General features: G+C 51.7%; 2 protein-coding genes across 2 annotated transcripts; both read right to left on the bottom strand.

The window, feature by feature from the left end:
* Positions 1 to 565: 565 nt before the first annotated feature.
* fam189b (family with sequence similarity 189 member B) lies at positions 566 to 11,677 on the bottom strand. Its single transcript, XM_059020206.1, has 12 exons — positions 8,898 to 11,677; positions 8,618 to 8,674; positions 8,367 to 8,477; positions 6,810 to 6,914; positions 6,574 to 6,681; positions 6,312 to 6,472; positions 5,636 to 5,735; positions 5,478 to 5,550; positions 4,825 to 5,322; positions 4,560 to 4,628; positions 2,867 to 3,150; positions 566 to 2,677 (listed from the first exon to the last, which is right to left on the bottom strand). Exons 1-12 carry the CDS (start codon positions 9,120 to 9,122, stop codon positions 2,501 to 2,503), a joined length of 1,968 nt encoding a protein of 655 aa, XP_058876189.1. The 5' UTR covers positions 9,123 to 11,677; the 3' UTR covers positions 566 to 2,500.
* A 958-nt stretch (positions 11,678 to 12,635) lies between these two features.
* On the bottom strand, positions 12,636 to 19,881 carry LOC131729957 (secretory carrier-associated membrane protein 3-like). Its single transcript, XM_059020203.1, has 9 exons — positions 19,406 to 19,881; positions 19,039 to 19,122; positions 18,100 to 18,228; positions 16,472 to 16,604; positions 16,047 to 16,175; positions 15,173 to 15,332; positions 14,981 to 15,082; positions 14,687 to 14,804; positions 12,636 to 14,138 (listed from the first exon to the last, which is right to left on the bottom strand). Exons 1-9 carry the CDS (start codon positions 19,457 to 19,459, stop codon positions 13,992 to 13,994), a joined length of 1,056 nt encoding a protein of 351 aa, XP_058876186.1. The 5' UTR covers positions 19,460 to 19,881; the 3' UTR covers positions 12,636 to 13,991.
* Positions 19,882 to 25,784: the final 5,903 nt, after the last annotated feature.

Raw genomic sequence — 25,784 nt, 5'->3', positions numbered from 1 at the left:
AGAGGGTGCTCTACTCTTTATAATATATCTCTATATCTCTCAGAATAGACCCTGCAGTGTGTGTGTGTGTGTGTGAGAGGGTGCTCTACTCTTTATAATATATCTCTATCTCTCTCAGAATAGACCCTGCAGTGTGTGTGTGTGTGTGAGAGAGGGGGCTCTACTCTTTATAATATATCTCTATCTCTCTCAGAATAGACCCTGCAGTGTGTGTGTGTGTGAGAGGGTGCTCTACTCTTTATAATATATCTCTATCTCTCTCAGAATAGACCCTGCAGTGTGTGTGTGTGTGTGTGAGAGGGTGCTCTACTCTTTATAATATATCTCTATATCTCTCAGAATAGACCCTGCAGTGTGTGTGTGTGTGAGAGGGTGCTCTACTCTTTATAATATATCTCTATATCTCTCAGAATAGACCCTGCAGTGTGTGTGTGTGTGTGTGAGAGGGTGCTCTACTCTTTATAATATATCTCTATATCTCTCAGAATAGACCCTGCAGTGTGTGTGTGTGTGAGAGGGTGCTCTACAGAGAAACAGTCAAGACAATAACCCTCTAACAAGCCAAGCATATCATAGGATTTTATTATATTGCAATTCATCATACAAGATCTGAAGAGGTTTCATTTCATTTGATTTTCTCTTTGAGAGTTCAGTCAGGGTCAGTGAATTCATCCTCACCGCCCAGTAGAAAAACAAGGAAGCGCAGGTCACCCCGTGGAGTGATGCAGTACGGTGGCCATAAAGGCTCAAAACAGATAACCCAAATGATCTGCCATAGGCTATCGTGTGCCACTACCCTTATATATCAGTTAAAAGAGTCCCGCAGTAAAAGCACAGCACAGTGTGATACAGCACAGAGGCAGCATGGGAAAGCATAGGGAAGCATTGTAAAGCACAGAGAGGTGTGGTAAAGCATAGGGAAGCATTGTAAAGCACAGAGAGGTCTGGTAAAGCATAGGCAAGCATTGTAAAGCACAGAGAGGTGTGGTAAAGCATAGGGAAGCATTGTAAAGCACAGAGAGGTCTGGTAAAGCATAGGGAAGCATTGTAAAGCACAGAGAGGTCTGGTAAAGCATAGGGAAGCATTGTAAAGCACAGAGAGGTCTGGTAAAGCATAGGGAAGCATTGTAAAGCACAGAGAGGTCTGGTAAAGCATAGGGAAGCATTGTAAAGCACAGAGAGGTGTGGTAAAGCATAGGGAAGCATTGTAAAGCACAGAGAGGTCTGGTAAAGCATAGGGAAGCATTGTAAAGCACAGAGAGGTCTGGTAAAGCGTAGGGAAGCATTGTAAAGCACAGAGAGGTCTGGTAAAGCATAGGGAAGCATTGTAAAGCACAGAGAGGTCTGGTAAAGCATAGGGAAGCATTGTAAAGCACAGAGAGGTCTGGTAAAGCATAGGGAAGCATTGTAAAGCACAGAGAGGTCTGGTAAAGCATAGGGAAGCATTGTAAAGCACAGAGAGGTCTGGTAAAGCATAGGGAAGCATTGTAAAGCACAGAGAGGTCTGGTAAAGCATAGGGAAGCATTGTAAAGCACAGAGAGGTCTGGTAAAGCATAGGGAAGCATTGTAAAGCACAGAGAGGTCTGGTAAAGCATAGGGAAGCATTGGGGGAAAACTGCTAAAAGATTGTGCAGATTTACTGCGGTAAACTTTTCGAAGGGTTGCAGTAAAAACTCAAACTGATAACTGCCATGTTAGTATGGAAATAAGTGACAGTGTGCGTGTGTGTGGGATAAACACGAAATCTGTACAGTGCTCTAGTGTATCATCGTTATTACACACACAATATTTGGTTGTTTTTTTAAGAGTTTGAAGTGTATTCCTGAGTTCATACACGTCCACTAGGATAGAGAGGCAACTACAGTCTGTTCAATGGGACACAATCCTGCATCCGAAATGGAAACAGTGAACCCAAATCCCAGACAATGAGAGCAGAGAGAGAGAGAGAGAGAGAGAGAGAGAGAGAGAGAGGGAGAGAGGGGGGAGAGAGAGAGAGAGAGAGAAGGAGAGAGGGAGAGAGAGAGAGAGACAGAGAGAGAGAGAAGGAGAGAGGGAGAGAGAGAGAGAGAGACAGAGAGAGAGAGAGAGAGAGAGAGAGGGAGAGGGAGAGAGGGAGGATAATATTGGCTGCATAGAAAGCTGGAAGCACTCTTTTACACAGAGTTATAAATACATGGACTAGCCTAGCAGGTAAACCTAAAACACAGCAAGCATTCAAAACACAATGTGATTATATTAAATAAGACCCCCCCTGTTTTAAACACAGTGATAAACTCCTTTTCATTAGAAATATGAACCGCTATGCTGAGTCATCACTCCGCTGTGCAGCATGCCCCTGGGGCTGGGTACAGGCTGCAGTGACCCGGTATGGAGTCCAGTTCTGTAGCTCGGGGGGGGGGGGGGTCCGGGTTGAGTCTGAAGAGTCGTGGGATGGTCTCTCCAGCGCTGGGGGGCTCAGCGAGGTCGAGGGGGGCAGTACTGAGGTTCCCCTCCAGCTCCTCACAGCGCAGACTCCTTGTACAGCCCGCTCACACTCTGGGGTCGGCTGTGCTCTGACCTGCCCGGTGACAGCAGCCTCCGCAGCGAGGAAGAGGAGGAGCTCAGGTCTCCACAGCTCTGAAGGTGAATCCCTTCCTGACAGCACCCCCTAGTGGCCAGCCGGGAGCTCCGGAGGACCTGCAGGCAGGGGGGGCGTGGAGAGAGGGGGGGTACAGTCACATGCGTCCCAGCATTCATACAAGCACAGGGGTGCCTTCGCAAAGCACTGCCCATCTGAAGGCTTCATTCAAAAGCTCTGAGAGAAACTCAGTTAAGGAGAAACGTTTCGTGTACTGCGGTCCCGCCCCCTGACCCTTGACCTCTCACCTGTTCGACGGGGTTCGTCCCCTCGTGTCTGCGCTTGTTCCCAGCATGCTCCGCTCCGGTGGTCAGGTTGCGTTTGGAGCGCTGCAGGAACCGAGACACCAGCCCCCGGGTCACCTTGAGGTCACCGAGAGAGCGAGTCCCCGCCTTCGAGAGGAGGAGCTGAGCCGCGGGGGGGAGGGGCTTCAGTGAGGGCGGCTTCCTGCCCTTCCCAGAGCACTTCCTGGAGACCGGGCTGGGAGGAGCCAGGAGAGAGCGGGGGAGCAGGCAGGCTTCAGAGCAGGGAGCTGGGGGGAGAGGAGAGGAGGGGACAGGGGACAGGGGACAGGGGAGAGGGGAGAGAGGAGAGGGGAGAGAGGAGAGGAAAGGAGAGGAGGGGAGAGAGGAGAGGAGGGGACAGGGGACAGGGGACAGGGGACAGGGGAGAGGGGAGAGGGGAGAGAGGAGAGGGGAGAGAGGAGAGGAAAGGAGAGGAGGGGAGAGAGGAGAGGGAACCCATTATTTTTTAATTGCACAGTGCAGACACTGGCCCTGATACAGGACTGCAGTGCATTAGCAGACACTGGAGTCCCATTCTACCAGCATCACCCCATTGCAGTGCTATTGAAGATCATTCAGGAAGGGTATAGTGAGCACACTGGGGTCCCATTCTACCAGCCTCACCCCATTGTAGTGCTATTGAAGATCATTCAGGAAGGGTATAGTGAGCACACTGGGGTCCCATTCTACCAGCCTCACCCCATTGTAGTGCTATTGAATATCATTCAGGAAGGGTATAGTGAGCACACTGGGGTCCCATTCTACCAGCCTCACCCCATTGTAGTGCTATTGAAGATCATTCAGGAAGGGTATAGTGAGCACTCTGGGGTCCCATTCTACCAGCCTCACCCCATTGTAGTGCTATTGAAGATCATTCAGGAAGGGTATAGTGAGCACACTGGGGTCCCATTCTACCAGCCTCACCCCATTGTAGTGCTATTGAATATCATTCAGGAAGGGTATAGTGAGCACACTGGGGTCCCATTCTACCAGCCTCACCCCATTGTAGTGCTATTGAAGATCATTCAGGAAGGGTATAGTGAGCACACTGGGGTCCCATTCTACCAGCCTCACCCCATTGTAGTGCTATTGAAGATCATTCAGGAAGGGTATAGTGAGCACACTGGGGTCCCATTCTACCAGCCTCACCCCATTGTAGTGCTATTGAAGATCATTCAGGAAGGGTATAGTGAGCACACTGGGGTCCCATTCTACCAGCCTCACCCCATTGTAGTGCTATTGAAGATCATTCAGGAAGGGTATAGTGAGCACACTGGGGTCCCATTCTACCAGCCTCACCCCATTGTAGTGCTATTGAATATCATTCAGGAAGGGTATAGTGAGCACACTGGGGTCCCATTCTACCAGCCTCACCCCATTGTAGTGCTATTGAAGATCATTCAGGAAGGGTATAGTGAGCACACTGGGGTCCCATTCTACCAGCCTCACCCCATTGTAGTGCTATTGAAGATCATTCAGGAAGGGTATAGTGAGCACTCTGGGGTCCCATTCTACCAGCCTCACCCCATTGTAGTGCTATTGAAGATCATTCAGGAAGGGTATAGTGAGCACACTGGGGTCCCATTCTACCAGCCTCACCCCATTGTAGCCCCTCAGACAATACAGGACCGCTGCCTGCCTGCCCTGTGTGCTTCACCTGAGTCAGTGGAGGTCTGTGAGGCTTCATCAGTGAGTCCCTTACTGCCGCCGGAGCCACTGAAATGCCCTGTGAGAGAGAGAGAGAGAGAGAGAGAGAGAGACAGAGAGAGAGAAAGAGACAGAGAGAGAGAGAGAGAGAGAGAGAGAGAGAGAGAGAGAGAGAGAGAGAGAGATAGAGACAGAGAGAGAGAGAGAGAGAGAGACGCGTTAACCTCTCTTGTGAAACGTACCACCGCGTCGCGGGAGACGCTCTGATCACTCACCCGTGTCACTGGAGCTGCTGAGCCCGGGGTCGCTGTGTGACCTCATGAGGGGGTGAGGGGTCAGGCCGCGCGGGGGGGTGGGGGGGCGGCTCTGGTCGCTGTGGCGACGCTGCTGCTGCTGGGACCCCTGGGAGCCGAGGGAGGAGCCTTCGGAAATGCGGTGGGACGGGGTGCAGGGTCGCACCCGTATCTCTGGCACCCCCCCGCCGGCGCCCCCTAGCTGCTCCAGGCGGGTGCAGCTGCTGGCGGACTGCGTGCTGAAAGGGGGGGGCGGGGGAGGAGTGGAGGAGCAGGAGCTGGATCTCTCCCCCCGGTAACAGCGGCGAGCCAGGCTGGGGCTGGGCTGGGGCTCCGGTCTGTACACGGCGCAGTCCATGGAACGCAGGGACCCCCCCACGCCCGCCCCCACTCCCAGCAGACAGGAGTCCTCCGAGGGGGAGCTGTCATCTGGGATGTCCATGATCTCAGACATCAGAAGGGAGCCGCTGTCCATTGAGACTGGAGAGGGGAGGGGAGGGGAGGAGAGGGGAGGGGAGGAGAGGGGATGGGAGAGGGGAGGGGAGGAGAGGGGAGGGGAGGAGAATTATCAAATACATAACTGGCATTTTTTTATATGAATCTAATTTAAATGCTGCTCCCTCCTCCCCTCCTACCTTCTCCACTGAACACCGTGGAGGTGATCCTCTCACAGGACAGCTCGTTTACGTAGGCATCGAACACGGTGGCCTGTGGACCAGCATGACATGTGAGTTACTGTGAGCCCAGCAGAGCCCCTCCCCCCACCCCCCTGAACCCCCCCCACCCCCCTCACCTGGCTCCCGGCTCTCTGTCCCATCACAGCCTCGTAGGGAGGAGGGCAGTCTGTGGGGTAGAGAGGGGCCGGACTCTCCATAGATCCGTTATAGGTGATACTGCAGAGAAACAGAGAGCAGAGTCACAGATACACTGAGGAACAGGGCGAGTGTGTGTGTGTGTGTGTGTGTGTGTGTGTGTGTGTGTGTGTGTGAGCAGAGTCACAGATACACTGAGGAACAGGGCGAGTGTGTGTGTGTGTGTGTGTGTGTGTGTGTGTGTGTGTGTGTGAGCAGAGTCACAGATACACTGAGGAACAGGGCGAGTGTGTGTGTGTGTGTGTGTGTGTGTGTGTGAGCAGAGTCACAGATACACTGAGGAACAGGGCGAGTGTGTGTGTGTGTGTGTGTGTGCATGTGTGTGTGTGTGTGTGTGCGCGTGGGTGTGTGTGTGTGTGTGTGTGTGTGCGCGTGGGTGTGTGTGTGTGTGCGCGTGGGTGTGTCAGTGTGTGTGTGTGTGTGTGTGAGTGCGTGTGTGTCAGTGTGTGTGTGCGTGCGTGTGTGTGTGTGTGTGTGTGTGTGTGTGTGTGTGTGTGTGTGTGTCAGTGTGTGCGTGCGTGCGTGTGTGTGTGTGTGTGTGTGTCTCAGTGTCTCTCTCAGTGTGTCTCAGTGTCTCTCTGCCTCTCAGCGCGTTACCTCTGCGCGTCGGTCTCGGAGCTGCAGGTGTACTCGGGGGGGTAGTAGGGGGGGGGCGGCACTGGCGGGACGAATTCCTCGAAGTCCATCATGTTGGCCAGAAAGGCGTCCTGCGGAGTGGTGCATTCTGGGTTGACCGAGCGAGAGCGGTGAGGCACCATCTGAACAGGAAACAGGAAAATCAGGAGCAGCCTGATTAAACTTTTATAATGGAGACTGCAAGGGAGGAGCAAGCAGGCTGCAGCCCGCGGGAAACACTCACCATGTGAAGCAGGTCCAGAGAGAAGATGTGAATGCAGCAGATCACTGTGGAGAGGCTGCAGATAATAGTGGACAGGATACTGAGACCACAGGCACTGAACAGCAGGTCCTGCAGGGGAGAGAGATATCACTTTACACAGGGAGACGCTGGGGAGGATCCTGGGGGTACAGGGTTAGGGTCCAGGTCTATAGGGGTTCAGTTCTATAGGGGTTCAGTTCTATAGGGTTCTCCCTCACCTTGAGAGCCATGCGCACGGTGAAGCAGTCCTTGTAGTGGTAGAGCTTCAGAGTGTCTCCGATTCCACAAACACACAGCCTCCCAGCAGAGGCAGGCTGGAGATCCTGAACACAGAGACACCAGCGTGAGAGAGAGGCACACAGCACAGAGACACCAGCGTGAGAGAGAGGCACACAGCACAGAGACACCAGCATGAGAGAGAGGCACACAGCACAGAGACACCAGCGTGAGAGAGAGACACACAGCACAGAGACACCAGCGTGAGAGAGAGGCACACAGCACAGAGACACCAGCATGAGAGAGAGGCACACAGCACAGAGACACCAGCGTGAGAGAGAGGCACACAGCACAGAGACACCAGCGTGAGAGAGAGGCACACAGCACAGAGACACCAGCATGAGAGAGAGGCACACAGCACAGAGACACCAGCGTGAGAGAGAGGCACACAGCACAGAGACACCAGCGTGAGAGAGAGGCACACAGCACAGAGACACCAGCGTGAGAGAGAGGCACACAGCACAGAGACACCAGCGTGAGAGAGAGGCACACAGCACAGAGACACCAGCGTGAGAGAGGCACACAGCACAGAGACACCAGCGTGAGAGAGAGGCACACAGCACAGAGACACCAGCATGAGAGAGAGGCACACAGCACAGAGACACGAGCTTGAGAGAGAGGCACACAGCACAGAGACACCAGCGTGAGAGAGAGGCACACAGCACAGAGACACCAGCGTGAGAGAGGCACACAGCACAGAGACACCAGCGTGAGAGAGAGGCACAAAGCACAGAGACACCAGCGTGAGAGAGAGACACACAGCACAGAGACACCAGCATGAGAGAGAGGCACACAGCACAGAGACACCAGCGTGAGAGAGAGGCACACAGCACAGAGACACCAGCATGAGAGAGAGGCACACAGCACAGAGACACCAGCATGAGAGAGAGGCACACAGCACAGAGACACCAGCGTGAGAGAGAGGCACACAGCACAGAGACACCAGCGTGAGAGAGGCACACAGCACAGAGACACCAGCGTGAGAGAGGCACACAGCACAGAGACACCAGCGTGAGAGAGAGGCACACAGCACAGAGACACCAGCGTGAGAGAGGCACACAGCACAGAGACACCAGCATGAGAGAGAGGCACACAGCACAGAGACACCAGCGTGAGAGAGAGGCACACAGCACAGAGACACCAGCATGAGAGAGAGGCACACAGCACAGAGACACCAGCGTGAGAGAGGCACACAGCACAGAGACACCAGCATGAGAGAGGCACACAGCACAGAGACACAACAGAGCACTTAACCACAACACTGTCTGGAATTGATTCTCTCTCTCTCTCTCTCTCTCTCTCTCTCTCTCTCTCTCTCTCTCTCTCTCTCTCTCTCTCTCTCTCTCTCTCCATGCACACACTGTATATTCAAAGCTGTAAAGGGTGACACACAGACATACTCTCTCCTACACTGGATATCCCTGTCACCATATGATGGCAGTGCTGGTAGTTTTCTAAGTGAGTTTTCTCAGTGAAATCTCGGGGTCGTTTCCACGCACCATGTTACACTTTTCCATGGACTTGACGAACTGAGCGTTCTGACAAGACAGGATGGACCCGGCCAGACTGAGGATCACACACACAGCCGAGAGCAGCATGAACAGCGACACCTGCAGGACGGGAAGGGGACCAGCAACACATCGTTACATTCACAAGCACATCGGAACGGCTGGATTTCTTATTGGATTTATTTAATATCTGCAGTAGACCACGCCCCCAACCCCTCCCCTTTCAGTGATGTCACACTCACCACGAGAGTTAATGGCCGTCTCCACGAGATCACTCCCACCAGCCCCGACACCACCACCTGAGGAGTGAGAGAGTGAGACACAGAGCGAGAGGAGAGAGAGAGAGTGTCAATGGGATTGCAGAGGAGAAAAGAGTAAGAATGGGAGGAGAAAGAGAGTGAGAGATGCATAGAAATGAGAGTGAGTGAGGCAATAGAAAAAGAGCAACAGCGGGCCAGATCCACACAGCCCCTTGAAGACGGGGAGAGTGGGGAGCGAGAGGGGGCGTGCCCAGGTACTCACGAAGAAGCCGGCCCAGAAGGGGCAGGCGTGGCGGACCTTGGGGGAGGAGGTGAAGGCCACGGCCACGAAGCTGACCGTCACGATCATGGAGCCCAGACCCATCTGCACCACGCCCAGCGCCAGGAGCAGCTGAGTGCGAGCGCGCTGAGCCCCGAGCTGGGAAACACTGCGAGAGAGAGAGAGCCCGGGGCTCAGAGAGTGAGGGGAGAGCGAGGGGGAGGGCATGGCAGGGAGAGGGGGGGGCTGGGTCCGGGGCCGTCACACAGGCTCAGCTTTCAAAGGGGAGGTCCAACAGCCTTCAGAACCATTCTTCAAACTTTGTTTGTTTTTTTTAAGAAAGTTTAAAGGGAGACAAAAATCTGCTGGAAACTTCCAAGAGTGAAATTTCTGAACAGTCTTTACAGTTCCATCATCAACGGTCACAAGTTCAGTCCTTCAGAACCGGGCTCCACAAACCACAGCCTTTCAGTCCAAAGCTTTCCAGTCTGCTTCAGAGCTCGGATTCTCAAAACCGTTCAGAACCAGGTCCAAGCCCGGTTTAGAGCACAGAGCCAGGAGAACTCATCCAGAACCTCCCGAAGTCCGTTTCATCAGAACACGGTCAGGTTTGAACATTCCAGAACCAAGCCAAACTATTTTTTTTTAAAGGGGGTCTGTCTGGTATCATCAGAACCCGGTCAGAACTCAATGCGACCTTTCAGGCTCATTTTCAAACCGGTAACAGAAAAAAAACAAGCTTCTCCAGAAGGTGGTGTGCCAGCTGCAATGCCACGCGAATCACGTGTTTCGATCCTTTTAAAACAAACTGTTAAATAATCCAACACGGATGTGCTGTACTGTCTGTGTTGCGGGTAATTAAAATGATATACATCATTATTCCTGTTGATATGAAGGGAGGGGAGAGGGGAGGGGTGCTCTTGGGAATTCAAAATGACAGTTTCACTGTTGTACTAGCTTTTAAAAAAACACCCGTGCGTGCAGCTCCGGGACTCCGGGCTTTCAGGACATCGCCTCTCTGCTTCAGCGTTTTATTATGAATCGGAGGAGGTGCCGGGAATGGGTGCACGTCATCATTTAGCGTGGTCACGTGGAAATCCAAAGTGCGAGTTATTTATAGAGCCTGTCCGTGTCTCGTGAGTCTTGACGATGACGCGGGTTGTGGATCTGCAGGATTTATGGTTTTCACCGGCGCAGGGTGTTAATGGCTTTGCACTCAAATAAAAGCGAGTGGAATAGCCGGTAACAGCTTAGATCTCGGGTTAAACACACACAGTGTTAAATGTATATATTTTGTAGGACGTTTATTATTATTAAACCATTGTGTTACCATGCTCAATATACTGCCGAAAACGTTTCGTCTGAAACACAGTGTCGCGATTTAAAAACACTAGCGGAAAGAGATCTGTACAGAATGGACAGCACGACTTCATGCAGGCGTTGCATACCACGTGGTGGATCGCTGCAGGTTCACGTTGTATTTCCACAGCGAGATGCTTCAATGCAGCTCTCTGTGTGTCAACCGAGTTCCTAAAAACAGAGTGAGGGGATCGAATCAAAACTGTAAAAACTGTGTTTTGTTTTTGTAAATAAATAAATAAATAAATAGCCTACACGCGCACAGGAATAACACTAACTGCTGTTCGGACCCCCGAGTGAACGTTTTCTCAATCAGCCCGCTCTTTTCACACCAGGGACTCGAGTGTACCCAGGCGCCGGCAATTTAAAAATGTCGGATATGATCGATCGTGCAGATATCCGCTTTGAACCCAGTTTTTGAGGTCATTGCATTTAAATATCCAGTAAAATGCAAAAACAGCAGATTATATACCATGCTTTAAAAACATTGTATCCAGAAAAAAAATCCGCTTTCGTTATTATTATTATTATTATTATTCTTATTCCTGTCTCAGTCTCAGAGTTTTATTAGACAGACATTAATGTATCGTGAGGCCCGCGCGAGTACATCCCAGGAACACCGATATCACCCCGATGAGCAACGCGCGTTATAATCACCCAGGTCAGGCAGAGGTGTTGACATGATCCGCAAATAATTCATGTGAAAAAAATAAATTAATAGCACTCTTTAGGAGCAGAATTAAGAGACCCGGGCCGGCTGCTGGATTCTTCAGGTCCGGTTCTGTGCTTCTGTCTTGGGCTTCCTCCACCGAACACGTGAAGACGAGGCTAAATTTGCAGAACCCAAAAATACATTTTAAAAAAGGAATGAGATCCCAGTGATCAGCTTGTATTCCTGTCTCGGTTTCCTTCGCATCGCTGTGTGACCCCCCCTCAGATGCTGAAACACTTCCGACTCCTCTGCACGTTCACGTCATTGATTCGGGATAATATAATCTTCACGCGTAGTGCGGCGCGGGTCCCTGAGCCTGGGGGAGAGATTATAATAACTACGATAGCGTTGTGACTTCAACATTACATCACTACATGATTACATCATCATCAAAGGACTCGCCGCCCCCCAGCCCAGCATCCCGCAGTGCACGAGGCAGTTCGGTATCGCTCGAGCAGCACGAACCCCCAAAAGCGGCGTGAAGACGGGCAGTCGCTTACAGAGAGCGCCACATTGCAGGACAGCACCTACAGCCCAGCCCGCAGCAGGGCGTGCGAGTCCGCTGCAGCGCTCCGGGTGTGTCCCGCTGTATAGGAAAGTCCCACTGCAGGCTCAGTTACACGCTGTACAGCACGGTCCCGTCCCTGTCGTGCAGCAGCGCCTACTACAGCCGCAGTGATGCGTTCATTGCGCCTGCACGGCTGGGATAGGCAGGCAGGAGGAGACAGGAGGCAGGCAGCGCCCCCTCTCCCCCCTCTGCAGTGCTCTCTGTGCGTTCTTGCATTCGCGCTGAGAATGTAAGCAGAATATCATTCAACTACCTCAAAAGCATGCATATATATATATATATATATATATATATATATATATATATATATATAATCTTTTTTTTTTTTCATATGCATTACTTTGTGTTGCCAGACAGATCTTTTTAATGTTGTTCGTACAAGGAACGGGGTCTCGTTACATATCATGCCAGTAATATTACACATAACCTTCCTCCATCCGGAAAAGCGCTCTACAGTATTAAATACAATTATTATTATTGTTAGTGTTTCGGCTTGACGGACCCAGCGTGTATACAGCTTTAAATAGACTAGGAGGCGCGCGCTGACGTGATGCGCTGGACCAGGAGGAGGTTGCCTAGTGATGCTGCCTAGGCAACGAGTAAGAACGTCCCCGCCCACCACACGCGCAAGGGACTGTGGGATTTGCTGTTTTCTTTTTCTTTACGGGTTCATCCCGAGAATGAACTACAGCTCCCAGCTCCTCGGCATCGTGCTAATGAAACTCCCGCGCCGGCCTGCCTGAACTGCGCTTGCAAGTGGAAGAAAGTGCCTATTACACTGCAGTATAGCACATCTACCACACTGCAGCCCAGCGCTCGAACCACTGAGCTACTGGAACCCACCGCAGCCCAGCGCTCGAACCACTGAGCTACTGGAACTCACCGCAGCCCAGCACTCGAACCACTGAGCTACTGGAACCCACCGCAGCCCAGCGCTCTGACCACTGAGCTACTGGAACCCAGCGCTCGAACCACTGAGCTACTGGAACCCACCGCAGCCCAGCACTCTGACCACTGAGCTACTGGAACCCACTGCCTTCCACACTGCAGCCCAGCGCTCGAACCACTGAGCTACTAAAAAAAAAAACAGTGGACACACAAATGATGCAGAAAAGTTACAATTTTATTTAACCAAATAAAAAAAAAATGTCAATGTTAACAATGTTTCCAGACACACACATATATATTCTTTCTTTTAAATTTTGGCACAACATTTACAACAGAACCACGAGGACACATAAAACAAAGCAAATAAAACGAGCAAAACGAAATAAACCTCTTCACAGGAGACGAGGTGCAGGAAGCAGCAGCCGGGCATTGTGACTGGAAAAACACTGCATGAAAGAGAACTGCACTGACTCTCACTGCGCTGCATCTGCACTGACTCTCACTGCGCTGCATCTGCACTGACTCTCACTGCGCTGCATCTGCACTGACTCTCACTGCGCTGCATCTGCACTGACTCTCACTGCGCTGCATCTGCACTGACTCTCACTGCGCTGCATCTGCACTGACTCTCACTGCGCTGCATCTGCACTGACTCTCACTGCGCTGCATCTGCACTGACTCTCACTGCGCTGCATCTGCACTGACTCTCACTGCGCTGCATCTGCACTGACTCTCACTGCGCTGCATCTGCACTGACTCTCACTGCGCTGCATCTGCACTGACTCTCACTGCGCTGCATCTGCACTGACTCTCACTGCGCTGCATCTGCACTGACTCTCCCTGCGCTGCATCTGCACTGACTCTCACTGCGCTGCATCTGCACTGACTCTCACTGCGCTGCATCTGCACTGACTCTCACTGCGCTGCATCTGCACTGACTCTCACTGCGCTGTATCTGCACTGACTCTCACTGCGCTGTATCTGTATTATATTGTACTGCAGAGCTCAATCTCCAGCACTGCACAGAGAGAGAGAGAGAGAGAGAGAGAGAGAGAGAGGGCTTCTCCAGAGCTCAATCTCCAACACCTTTTTCAAAATAGCATTAGGGCCAAAAAAAAAAAAAAAAACAGTTAAATAAAGAGACTGTCACCTTACATGACATTCAATTAATTCCTTTTAATTATTTATAACTGAATACATTGAGATTCTTCTTCGTATAATTATTATTATTATTATTATTATTTTTATTATTATTATTATTATTAATACAGTGAATAACAAAAATGAAAAAAAAAAATACATGACCAGTTACCCTTTAAACTAGCAAACAAATTAAATAATTAAAAAAACAATCAATAATAAAAAATAATAATAATAACGGTCCTTTAAGCAACACTGCCGCCCTAGTGGCTAAACACGTTATTGTAAAATCTGAACTGGTAACCAGCTTTGGCACTGCGATGGAGGAGTTTAGAGCAGGAAAAAAATATCAGATGTGAGTAACCATCTCCTCCAGTCGATTCCTCGAGACGCACAGAGAACCAGCACAGCCTCCCCTCCCCCCCCCCCCTCAATTCCCCCGGAAGGCCCCCTGTGCCGCCCCGGTCGCTGCGCTGGCTGCAGCGGTCCGCACCGCCTCGTTGGACAGGACCCCCGTGGTGAACTCCGCCTGAGCCTTCTGGAAACTGGCACCGGTGCGGCGGTACAGAGAGTGGATCTGAGGAGAAGCAGACGGGTCAGAACCGAGTCCAAACAGAGACACAGAGAGAGAGGAGGTAGAGGGACCATCAGAACTGAGACAGAGAGGGGAGGGGAAGCGAGGAGAGACACAGAGAGGGGAGGGGAGCGAGGAGAGACACAGAGAGGGGAGGGGGAGCGAGGAGAGACACAGAGAGGGGAGGGGGAGCGAGGAGAGACACAGAGAGGGGAGGGGGAGCGAGGAGAGACACAGAGAGGGGAGGGGGAGCGAGGAGAGACACAGAGAGGGGAGGGGAGCGAGGAGAGACACAGAGAGGGGAGGGGGGAGCGAGGAGAGACACAGAGAGGGGAAGGGGAGCGAGGAGAGACACAGAGAGGGGAGGGGGGAGCGAGGAGAGACACAGAGAGGGGAGGGGGAGCGAGGAGAGACACAGAGAGGGGAGGGGGAGCGAGGAGAGACACAGAGAGGGGAGGGGGAGCGAGGAGAGACACAGAGAGGGGAGGGGGAGCGAGGAGAGACACAGAGAGGGGAGGGGGGAGCGAGGAGAGACACAGAGAGGTACTCACTTTCTTCAGCATGATCACACCCATGACAGCAGTGCCAGTGAACATGACCGCGGTCAGCAGCATTATCACAGCCACAGCAACGTTTACCTTCAGGGCAGCGAGGCTAACGATCCAGCCACTGAAACAGGGGGACGAGAACAAATACCGGTGCTCACTTTAAAAGGGGAACAAATATACCATCTTATAAAAAAGAGAAGTGTTGTTTAAAAGCAGCTGCTTCTTTCTGTGTGTCCCGAGCGAGCTATGAAACAGGGAGCCCCTTCGCTAACGCTCCCCGCTCCCCGCCTCTCTCACCTGAAGCCCCAGTCGGGGATGCCCACCGCTTGCATGACGTACAGGCAGACTTGAACGAAGAAGACGAAGAAGAAGAAGAAGAAATTGAAGGAGCTGTCACTCCTGCAACACAGAGAGGGGCTGACTGTTAAACACCCGGCCAGACAAAAGAACCCCCCCGCCCCCTTTGTGTTGGGTCAGAATGGTACGAACCTGAAGGCTTTGTACATGGGCCTGTACCAACAGAGGAAGGAGCAGGGGGTGAAGATGAGGATCCAGAGAATGGCGAGCCCCAGGCCCACTCCAGCGCTGGTGTTCACACAGAAGAAGGCCAGGTTTGCAATGAAGTTAAAGATCAGGGTGCAGCCCGAGACTGGGGGGGGAGAGACAGGGGAGCCTCGTTATAGCAGCGCCCAAACTACCAGCAGGGACGGGAATCAGACTCCCGCTGCACAGTGGGGTGATCCAGTCCTGGTTTCACTAGGAGTTTAATAATAAGACCCACCTGAGCTTGTTAGCTAGACACACTGGGGCTGATCAAGCTGGTAGCAGTAAAACCTGGACTGGATCACACTGCTGTGCAGCAGGAGTCTGATTCCCATCCCTGATCAGGTAAATTTGTTTAAAAAAAATTAATTAAAAAATATATATATATATTTTGTAACAACTGTAAGTCGCCTGGATAAGGGCATCTGCGAAAAAATAAATAATAAATAAAGAGGTACAATATTACAAAATAAATATTCAATCGGATTTAAACTGCCTTCAATTAAACACCCGAGTAAAAAGCTTTGGAGGTCAGCCTCTTGAGCCGAGGGAACACGGAGCCGCTCTGAGGCTGGGAGCCTGGTTTCAGGAGACTGTAGGATTCAGGGCGCTGCGTGGCACACCAGGCAGGGAGACTTGGGGGGGTTTGATACAGCAAACCTCAAACTAGGTCTCCCGGGGGTCTCCTGGAACCAGCTTTCAAACCACACGTTCCTGAGAAAGAGGCTCCGTGTTCCACTCGGCTTGAGGTTCTGGAATAAGAATCGCTTCTAGAATCTTTCTGCAGTCCCGATTCTTCCCAGCAGGGGGCGGGACTCACACATCCAGAAGTAGTACATGGTGGAGACGGTCCTCTGGAAGTCCTGTCCGATCTCCACGCTGATGTCCTGGTAGAAGCAGGGCTGGATGGGGCAGAAGCTGGGGAAGGGGGGCCAGTTATTCTGCCTCGCTGTGGGGGGGGGGGGGGGGGGGGGGGGAGGAGAAGGGCAGGCGTCATGACAACAGCAAGGGGGAGCCAGAGAGCACACCAATACCAGCAGGCAGGCAAGCCTCCGGTTTTTTTTTATATTCAACTCGTTTTGTTTGTTATTTTTACACGAAAGCCGTGATCGTTTATTTACACTTTCACGTTTAAATTCCCCCCCCCCCCCCCCCGCCCCCCCACCCCGGTCTCAGCTCCAGGCTGGTTCACACGCACGACACAGACACAGCGTCCTGTGAAAGGAGGTCTCTGGCGATACTCACTGGCCTCTTTCCCCAGCCCTGCGCTCTGTAGCTCCCTCTCTCTCCTCTCCAGATCCGCTGCTTTCTTCTCCAGCTCTTCCTGTCTCCGGAGCAGCTCTGCCGTGGCTGCAGCCGTGGCGCTGCGGGCCTGAGGCTTGGAGAGAGGAGGGGGGGGGGGCATGGATGGGAATCAGACTCCCGCTGCACAGCACTGTGATCCAGTCTATCTATCTACAGGGATGGGAATCAGACTCCCGCTGCACAGCAGTGTGATCCAGGCTATCTATCTACAGGGACGGGAATCAGACTCCCGCTGCACAGCGGTGTGATCCAGTCCTGGTTTCACTAGGAGTTTAATAATCAGACACACCTGAGCTTGTTAGCTAGACACAGTGGGGCTGATCAAGCTGGTAGCAGTAAAACCTGGACTGGATCACACTGCTGAGGAATAGGAGTCTGATTCCCATCCCTGTATATATTCAGTTAAACGGTTTCCATGGTAATTTACCTGTCAAAGCTATTTTTATATTTTGGTCGGTTTTTCTAATGCATTTGCATCACAGTCAAATCAGGAGCTCATCTAACAGGTTATACTGACTGCACCCCTTAAGAGAACAGAGAGAGAGAGGAGAGGAGAGGGGGAGAGAGGGGGAGAGGAGAGGAGAGGGGGAGAGAGGAGAGGAGAGGAGAGGGAGAGAGAGAGAGAGAGGAGGAGAGGGAGAGAGAGAGAGGGGAGAGGAGAGGGAGAGGGGGAGAGAGGAGAGGAGAGGGGGAGAGAGAGGAAGAGAGAGGAGAGGAGAGGGAGAGAGAGAGAGGAGGAGAGGAGAGGGAGAGGGGGAGAGAGGAGAGGAGAGGGGGAGAGAGAGGAAGAGAGAGGAGAGGAGAGGGAGAGAGAGAGAGGAGGAGAGGGAGAGAGAGAGAGGGGAGAGGAGAGGGGGAGAGAGGAGAGGAGAGGGGGAGAGAGGAGAGGAGAGGAGAGGGGGAGAGAGGAGAGGAGAGGGGGAGAGAGAGGAAGAGAGAGGAGAGGAGAGGGAGAGAGAGAGAGGAGGAGAGGGAGAGAGAGAGAGGGGAGAGGAGAGGGGGAGAGAGGAGAGGAGAGGGGGAGAGAGGAGAGGAGAGGAGAGGGGGAGAGAGGAGAGGAGAGGAGAGGGGGAGAGAGAGAGGGGAGAGGAGAGGGAGAGAGAGGAGAGGAGAGGGGGAGAGAGAGAGGAGAGGGGGAGAGAGAGAGAGGAAGAGAGAGGAGAGGAGAGAAGAGGGAGAGAGGAGAGGAGAGGGGGAGAGAGGAGAGGAGAGGAGAGGGGGAGAGAGGAGAGGAGAGGAGTGGGAGAGAGGAGAGGAGAGGGGGAGAGAGGAGAGGAGAGGAGAGGGGGAGAGAGGAGAGGAGAGGAGTGGGAGAGAGGAGAGGAGAGGGGGAGAGAGGAGAGGAGAGGAGAGGGGGAGAGGAGAGGAGAGGGAGAGAGAGAGGAGAAGAGAGAGGAGAGGGTAGAGAAAACAGAGATAGATAGACATACAGATAGAGATACACAGAGGTTAAGATATTGACAGACAGACAGCTATATAGACAGACAGAGACAGATAGATAGATAGATAGATAGATAGATAGATAGATAGATAGATAGATAGATAGATAGGAGCACACACTGCAGTACCTGTGTGGAGTATGAGCCGTAGTTTCGGGGCTCGGTGGGGGTCTTGGGCTGGGGGGCCGCAGGCTGCTGGGGGGGGGGCTGGGCCGCCGGGGGGGGCGTCTGTTTCGCTGCCTCATAGGGAGGGGGCGGCTGCAGGGGGGGGGGGGGTACAGAAACAAACATGACATCATCAGAAAGAAAGAAAGAGAGTTGACAGAAACAGCTGGTCTTGCAAAAGTTTTTTACTGAAAATCTTTAGAATAAAAACAATCAATACTTCGAACACGCAGGGAAAAGCGCTTCAGCGTTAACTGTTTTATATAAAAAAATATCAACTTTGCATTTGTGTTCGAGCCTGCATTAGTGCAAATACGAAAAGAAACAACTGCTCGAGAGCCGGAAAAAACACCAGAATCCTTCACTTTGCATCTCGCAGGTTTACCGGAGAGGAAAAAATAAAGAGATGGAAAAAGAAAAGAGGGGGATGAGGGCAAGGGGGAGAGGAAAGAAAGAAAACAGGGATAAAGGAAGAGGGAAAAGAGTAGGGGGGAGAGGGAGAGAGAGAGAGAGAGAGAGAGAGAGAGAGAGAGAGAGAGAGAGAGGGAGATCAGTTGGATCTCACACCTACCTCGGGGTCTGTGTAATTTTTCTTCTTGGTCTTTGCCATGGAAAGCTGGTGAGATCTCTGAATCCCGTCTCCTCACCTGAGCTGCTGTCTGTGTGTGTGTGTGTGTGTGTGTGTGTCTCTCTCTCTCTCTCTCTCTCTCACACACACATGCAAAGCAGCGACACTTACAAGGGAGTGAGCTCGCTATACACTGTGTGTGTGTGTGTGTGTGTGTCTCACACACACGCTGTGAGGACGCTCAGCTAAGCCAGCCTGTGTAATCTCAGAGAAGCGTTGCTGTGTGTACATTCCTGCGGGACAGACACGCACACGCAAGCGGGCTCCAGACTCACCCCTCGGCTGCTGTCGAAAGGGTTGTAGAGATCGAGGGTGGCATAGCCCGTGCTGGGGGTGTGGTGCTGTGTCACAGCAGGGTCCTGAGAGGGGAGACACAACACGTTACTGAAATGAGTTCCGTGTCACTTGGCATGCTCATGCAATCTCATTGTTGATTGTGGGTCACGCTAGGCGCGTCCTGACCCGCTCTGCAATCAGAATATTATCATCATCCTCTCCGCCTTCCTTCAATATTATAAAACACGCGAATCATTTGTAATTCTGTCGTGCGCCATATTTACCCAGGACGATGAAATACACCCACACGTACAGAAGCCCAAAGGATAGATGTTTGTAAATAATTATAACGAAACATTTCCTTACCTGAAATGGATTGCCAGCCTCTGTCGGCTCCGGAAACTGCGTATATTGAGACATGCTTAATTATTTTCTAACTGAGCTCAGTAATGAAGTTACAGATATATCTGTATTCACTGTTATATTACACAAGTTTAAACGCCAGCCCAGATGTGACGTTGCTCTGGAAACGCGCTAGCTCGCCTCTGCAGCAGACCCGCCGCGTCTCCGATACAAGCGCTGCAAAATCAACAGCTAAATTCACAGCTTTCCTGTAATTATATAGAGAGAGAGAGCGAGATAACTCCAGAAATGTATCCTGTTGTCTTTCTCGTGTTTTAACGGAGTAGATTAGAATGCCTCCTCCTGTTTCTCTTCCCCTCTTCTCGTTCTCTCTCCCTTTACGGCTGCAGATCCAAGTTGTTGATTCAGAGAAAAACGAGGAAGTCCGGTCACCTGACTTCTGGATGCGCCAGCGTGAGGATGCACGTGACAGAGCGGGGGTGCAAACCCCGAAACGAAAGCAGCGGCACCGCGCGCTCCATTGCACCCGCGGCTACACGATACGTCACCGTTAATTACAAGGTCGTGTGGTTCATATGATGAGTCAGAAACCGGCATTGCTTACTGTTCAGAATGAACGAATGCCGGCTTTGATCATCACAGTTCTAAGTCTGTGGGTTTCTCTCCGTATTTATTTGATCTGATCACGTGTTATAAAGTTATAAATATATTGCAGCCTTCCTCTGAAAGCTGAATTTTTAAAATGTATTGATTTCATTAAAGAGATGCGGTAATTTGCATGCGTTTCATCGCTGTGGCCGCCAGGTGGCGCTCGTTCACACACACACACCGACACGCACGTTAATAAGTAAATTAAACACAGAAACGCGGGATCTGTTCAGCCACACGGGGGCAGCAGCGCAGCGCCGAATAGCAGGACCCGACGCGGGACGTGCAGAAAGCATTCTGGATGAAATCTGCGGAAAACTGACCGCGCAGGAGCCAAATTAACGACTAGCACATGTTCAGAAAAAATCAAACACGTTTTCATTGGGACAGCTTCAAAGCATTTGTAACTGCCGTCGTCCACCTGTTATTTGAATTTTCTCTTTGATAACTTGCTCTAATTCACCGCAGAAGTCAAGTCAACGTAATCAAATGACGTCAGTACCGCTGCTGTTGTGATTTTTTGTTCAAAGAAAAAAATGATTTGCTAATTAATGAGTTAATTAAGGAACAAACAACAATAAACACACGAATAGCCTTGCCGTTGGCATGGCAACTGCTTTACTTGTGTTTATCGATCCCCGGACACGCCCCTGCATTCCTGCGCGGTGACGTCACCGCTCCGCCAGGCTGTGTTGATCTCGCTGACCCTTCAGCGCTTCAGGCACCTCGTATTATATTCATGGATTTAACCTTCCTCTGACCGCACCGAACACAATGAACAGCCAGGAGAACCGGACTGGCGTGCAAAACAGAGCCAGCAAGTACCGGGACAGCCGAGCGAAGAGGAAATCAGCGAGGAGCAGCTCACTACTACTACTACTACTACTACTATTATTATTATTATTATTATTATTATTATTATTATTATTATTATTATTATTATTATTATTATTATTATTATTATTCCCACCAATGGACCTGTGCTAGCTGTGTGCAACTATTCAGCAACAGTAACGGGAAAGCAGAAAGGAAGTTACTTCACAAGAAAGAAAGAAAGAAAGAAAGAAAGAAAGAAAGAAAGAAAGAAAGAGAGAAAGAAAGAAAGAAAGAGACACACACACACACACAGACACACACAGACACACACACACACTCTCACGCACACACACATATACACACACACAGAGACACACACACACACACAGAGACACAGAGACACACACACACACAGACACACACACACGCACACACACACACACACACACACACACACACACAGACAGACACACACACAGACAGACACACACACACACACACGCACAGAGACACGCACACAGACACACGCACACACACACACACACACACACACACACAGACAGACACACACACACACACACGCACAGAGACACGCACACAGACACACGCACACACACACACACGCACAGACACACGCACACACACACACACAGAGACACACACACAGACACACGCACAGACACACGCACAGACACACAAACACACGCACTCTCACACACGCACATTCACACACACACGCACGTACACACTCTCACACACAGACACACACGCACGTACACACTCTCACGCGCGCACACACACACACACACACACTCTCACTCTCACGCACACACACACACACACACTCTCACTCTCACGCACACACACACACACTCTCTCACTCTCACGCACACTCACACACACACTCTCACTCTCACTCTCACGCACGCACACACACACTCTCACTCTCACACACACACACACACACACTCTCACTCTCACACACACACACACACACTCTCACTCTCACGCACACACACACACACACACACTCTCACTCTCACGCACACACACTCACACACACACACAGCGCTCTGCTTTTCCCATGCATACACCATTACAATGCACTATTGTTTTTTACCTTTACTAAGGCTTGAAGTATGTGAACAGAAACTCCTCTCCTGACTCACTGACCAGAATAAACAACGCTCTGCAGCTGCAGCCGCGGCCAGCTATGCACGTGTGTGACGCTAGAGGGCGCTGTTTGACAAGAACGCTGGAATTGCACAGTCATGGGTTTTTATTGCAGTAGCCTCTTGAATATTCTAAAGCTTAGATCAGGAAACAATGCGTTTGATGAGGAGCTGGATAATTGACCTCAATTAGCAATACCTCCCCCCCCAGCAGGGGTCAGTGTTGCGCTCCCCGTTCCACTTCACTTTGCTCTCGCCTTGGTAGGAACCCGCGCCGCCGATCCCGCTGTGACTCCCAGGTCCTGGATGCGTTCCCGGCTGGCATGTCCGCTCGGAGGAGCTGTCAGGAGTCGGGTTACCTGAGTCAAAGGATTAATCATCTCTGTTCACAAGGGAGCGCATTATCAAGCAGCAAGACAGGATAGTGCAGTTAGGATAGGTTTTTTTTTTTTTTTTTTTTTAATAATCAGACAAGAATTCATTTTCGTTTCTTTTTTTTTAACAGAACTGTTTCTCAGGTGCCCCCGTTTCAAATTCTCTCTCCATCAAAGCAATGCCTCTGCAGTTACTCAATTTGTCATTAGGGGTCAGCCTTGAGCCTACCTCCCAGTTCCTCAGCTCTAACCACTAGACCCCACTGCCTCCCTCCCAGTCCCTCAGCTCTAACCACTAGACCCCACTGCCTCCCTCCCAGTCCCTCAGCTCTAACCACTAGACCCCACTGCCTCCCTCCCAGTCTCTCAGCTCTAACCACTAGACCCCACTGCCTCCCTCCCAGTCCCTCAGCTCTAACCACTAGACCCCACTGCCTCCCTCCCAGTCCCTCAGCTCTAACCACTAGACCCCACTGCCTCCCTCCCAGTCCCTCAGCTCTAACCACTAGACCCCACTGCCTCCCTCCCAGTCCCTCAGCTCTAACCACTAGACCCCACTGCCTCCCTCCCAGTCCCTCAGCTCTAACCACTAGACCCCACTGCCTCCCTCCCAGTCCCTCAGCTCTAACCACTAGACCCCACTGCCTCTCTCCCAGTCCCTCAGCTCTAACCACTAGACCCCATTGCCTCCCTCCCAGTCCCTCAGCTATTGTGGCGATGACATCGTTACAGAGAGGTGGGGGGGGGGCGATGACATCGTTACAGAGAGGCAGGGGGGGGGGGCAATGACATCGTTACAGAGAGGCGGTGAAGTGAACAAAATAATTAAACGGGCTGGCTGAGAGATGGAGAGACAGCTTAACTCTTGAACCGAGGAGCGCAGTAATCTAATCCCCTCTGAGACTTCAGTGAGTTGTTTTCTTCTCCTGTTCAGGACTCATGTGAAATCCTCCTTGTTCCTTGATGATCTGTCTCTGTCTGTCTGCTCTCCAGCTACCAGGTGAAACGAAGTTTACTGACACTTCAAAGGAAGCCTTTGTAAGAAAGCGGAAGTTTTTTTGGTTTTTTTTGTGACTTTCTTTCTAAACCCTGTCTGTCATACCCTCCCCCCCCTCCCTCTGTCCCTCCCTCTGTCCCTCCCTCTGTCACACCCTCCCCCCTCCCTCCCTCTGTCACACCCTCCCTCCCTCTGTCACACCCTCCCCCCTCCCTCCCTCCCTCCCTCCCTCCCTCTGCAGAAACTTGATCAGGTGAATGTGTTTCCCATGGCTGCCCAGGCTATGACGAGATTGTACAGAGCTCTGTGGTGAGACCGGGCTCCTAATCTCGGGGTCAACTCCGGTCCCACCGCGTGAAGATCATCAGCGTGAAGATCATTCAGGAAGGGTATAGTGAGCACACTGGGGTCCCATTCTACCAGCCTCACCCCATTGTAGTGCTATTGAAGATCATTCAGGAAGGGTATAGTGAGCACACTGGGGTCCCATTCTACCAGCCTCACCCCATTGTAGTGCTATTGAAGATCATTCAGGAAGGGTATAGTGAGCACACTGGGGTCCCATTCTACCAGCCTCACCCCATTGTAGTGCTATTGAAGATCATTCAGGAAGGGTATAGTGAGCACACTGGGGTCCCATTCTACCAGCCTCACCCCATTGTAGTGCTATTGAAGATCATTCAGGAAGGGTATAGCGAGCACACTGGGGTCCCATTCTACCAGCCTCACCCCATTGTAGTGCTATTGAAGATCATTCAGGAAGGGTATAGCGAGCACACTGGGGTCCCATTCTACCAGCCTCACCCCATTGTAGTGCTATTGAAGATCATTCAGGAAGGGTATAGTGAGCACACTGGGGTCCCATTCTACCAGCCTCACCCCATTGTAGTGCTATTGAAGATCATTCAGGAAGGGTATAGTGAGCACACTGGGGTCCCATTCTACCAGCCTCACCCCATTGTAGTGCTATTGAAGATCATTCAGGAAGGGTATAGCGAGCACACTGGGGTCCCATTCTACCAGCCTCACCCCATTGTAGTGCTATTGAAGATCATTCAGGAAGGGTATAGTGAGCACACTGGGGTCCCATTCTACCAGCCTCACCCCATTGTAGTGCTATTGAAGATCATTCAGGAAGGGTATAGTGAGCACACTGGGGTCCCATTCTACCAGCTTCACCCCATTGTAGCTGCCCTATACTATTGCTGCCATTGCCCCTCAGTGTAGTACAGAGCCATTGCATTGCGGTGCCCCTGCCTGCATCGTTCAGGAAAGGCAATGACTCCCTTCTGAGTGAGCCTGTGAAGTTGGTTTTGTAATAAAATAATTGCATTGAGATTCAAAGTCTCGTATCTCAATGATTTGCAAAGTACTGGCCTCCTGTCTCCAGTCCGGCTGCCTGTCCCGCTGTGAGAGGGCGTCCCCGGAGCCAAGCTACTGGAATGCAGGTTTGAGAGAGAGGGAGAGAGAGAGAGGGAGAGAAAGAGAGATGAGAGAGTCAGAGGAGAGAGAGAGATAAGAGAGGGAGAGAGAGTCACAGTGAAGAGGGAGAGTCCAGTGCTCGGTGTGTACCCCTCTCAGTGAAAGCCACGGGCTGTAATAAATTCCTCCTGTCTCTTGTTGTCAGGGGCCCCCGCCCTGGGAAAAGGGAGTGTGGGGGGGGGGGGGGGGGGGGGGGGGGGCCTCGCTGCTCCTGTCTGTTAAAATATAATGCAGGGGGGCGGAGGGGGGTCGAGACGGTTGAATGAACAGCAAACAAAGAGGCAGGAACAGCCGTCCCTCATCTACTCACAGTAAAGAAAAGTGGGGGAATGAGTGACTGCTGCTAACTGTGTGTGTGTGTGTTTGTGTGTGTGTGTGTGTGCGTGTGCGAGTGTGAGTGTTTGTGTGTGTGTTTGAGTGTGTGTGTGAGTGTGTGTGTGTGTGTGTTTGTGTGTTCAGACTCCACGGGAAAAGAAAACATTTTCTTGTACCACTTTGTCCTGAGAGAAAGCGGATGTCTTGTTGCGCTCCAGTGGTCAGGAGATTGAGAGGGAGGCAGCGTGGTCTAGCGGTTAGAGCTGAGGGACTGGGAGGTGAGGAGGGAGGGGAGCCTGTGCTTTTGATCTGGCTGTCCAGTCGCGCCCCTGACCCTGTCCTTCACCGCGGGCGGGATTATAATGAGATGGAAGCCGCGCTAACGAGCATTGCTCACTTTAACGAGGCATGGTCCAGCCAGACCAAACGAAACCCCGCTGGGTTTGTTGAAATCCATCTGAACCCGTGTTTCCCAGCCAGCCGCCAGCGCTCCCGCTAAACGCTAGAAATGCTGCGTGAAAAACGGACCCAGAACGGCAAAAAGCAGAACAGATTTTAAAAGCTTTTTTCTTTGTTTG

The sequence above is a fragment of the Acipenser ruthenus genome, unplaced genomic scaffold (genome assembly GCF_902713425.1).
Source record: "Acipenser ruthenus unplaced genomic scaffold, fAciRut3.2 maternal haplotype, whole genome shotgun sequence".
In the NCBI taxonomy this organism is placed as follows: Eukaryota; Metazoa; Chordata; class Actinopteri; order Acipenseriformes; family Acipenseridae; genus Acipenser; species Acipenser ruthenus.
The sequence above is the reverse complement of the archived record's forward strand: the minus strand, read 5'-3'. Positions and strand labels throughout refer to the sequence as shown.

Coding starts and splice junctions, on each gene's coding strand:
- fam189b (XM_059020206.1), bottom strand. CDS start 9,122: ATGCCCTCCCCCTCGCTCTCCCCTCACTCTCTGAGCCCCGGGCTCTCT. Junction 5,551..5,635: donor GACAGAGAGCCGGGAGCCAG/GTGAGGGGGGTG, acceptor GCTGGTCCACAG/GCCACCGTGTTCGATGCCTA. Junction 4,629..4,824: donor CAGCAGCTCCAGTGACACGG/GTGAGTGATCAG, acceptor TCTCTCTCACAG/GGCATTTCAGTGGCTCCGGC.
- LOC131729957 (XM_059020203.1), bottom strand. CDS start 19,459: ATGTCTCAATATACGCAGTTTCCGGAGCCGACAGAGGCTGGCAATCCA. Junction 16,176..16,471: donor AGGGCTGGGGAAAGAGGCCA/GTGAGTATCGCC, acceptor CCCCCCCCACAG/CGAGGCAGAATAACTGGCCC. Junction 15,083..15,172: donor CCCATGTACAAAGCCTTCAG/GTTCGTACCATT, acceptor TCTGTGTTGCAG/GAGTGACAGCTCCTTCAATT.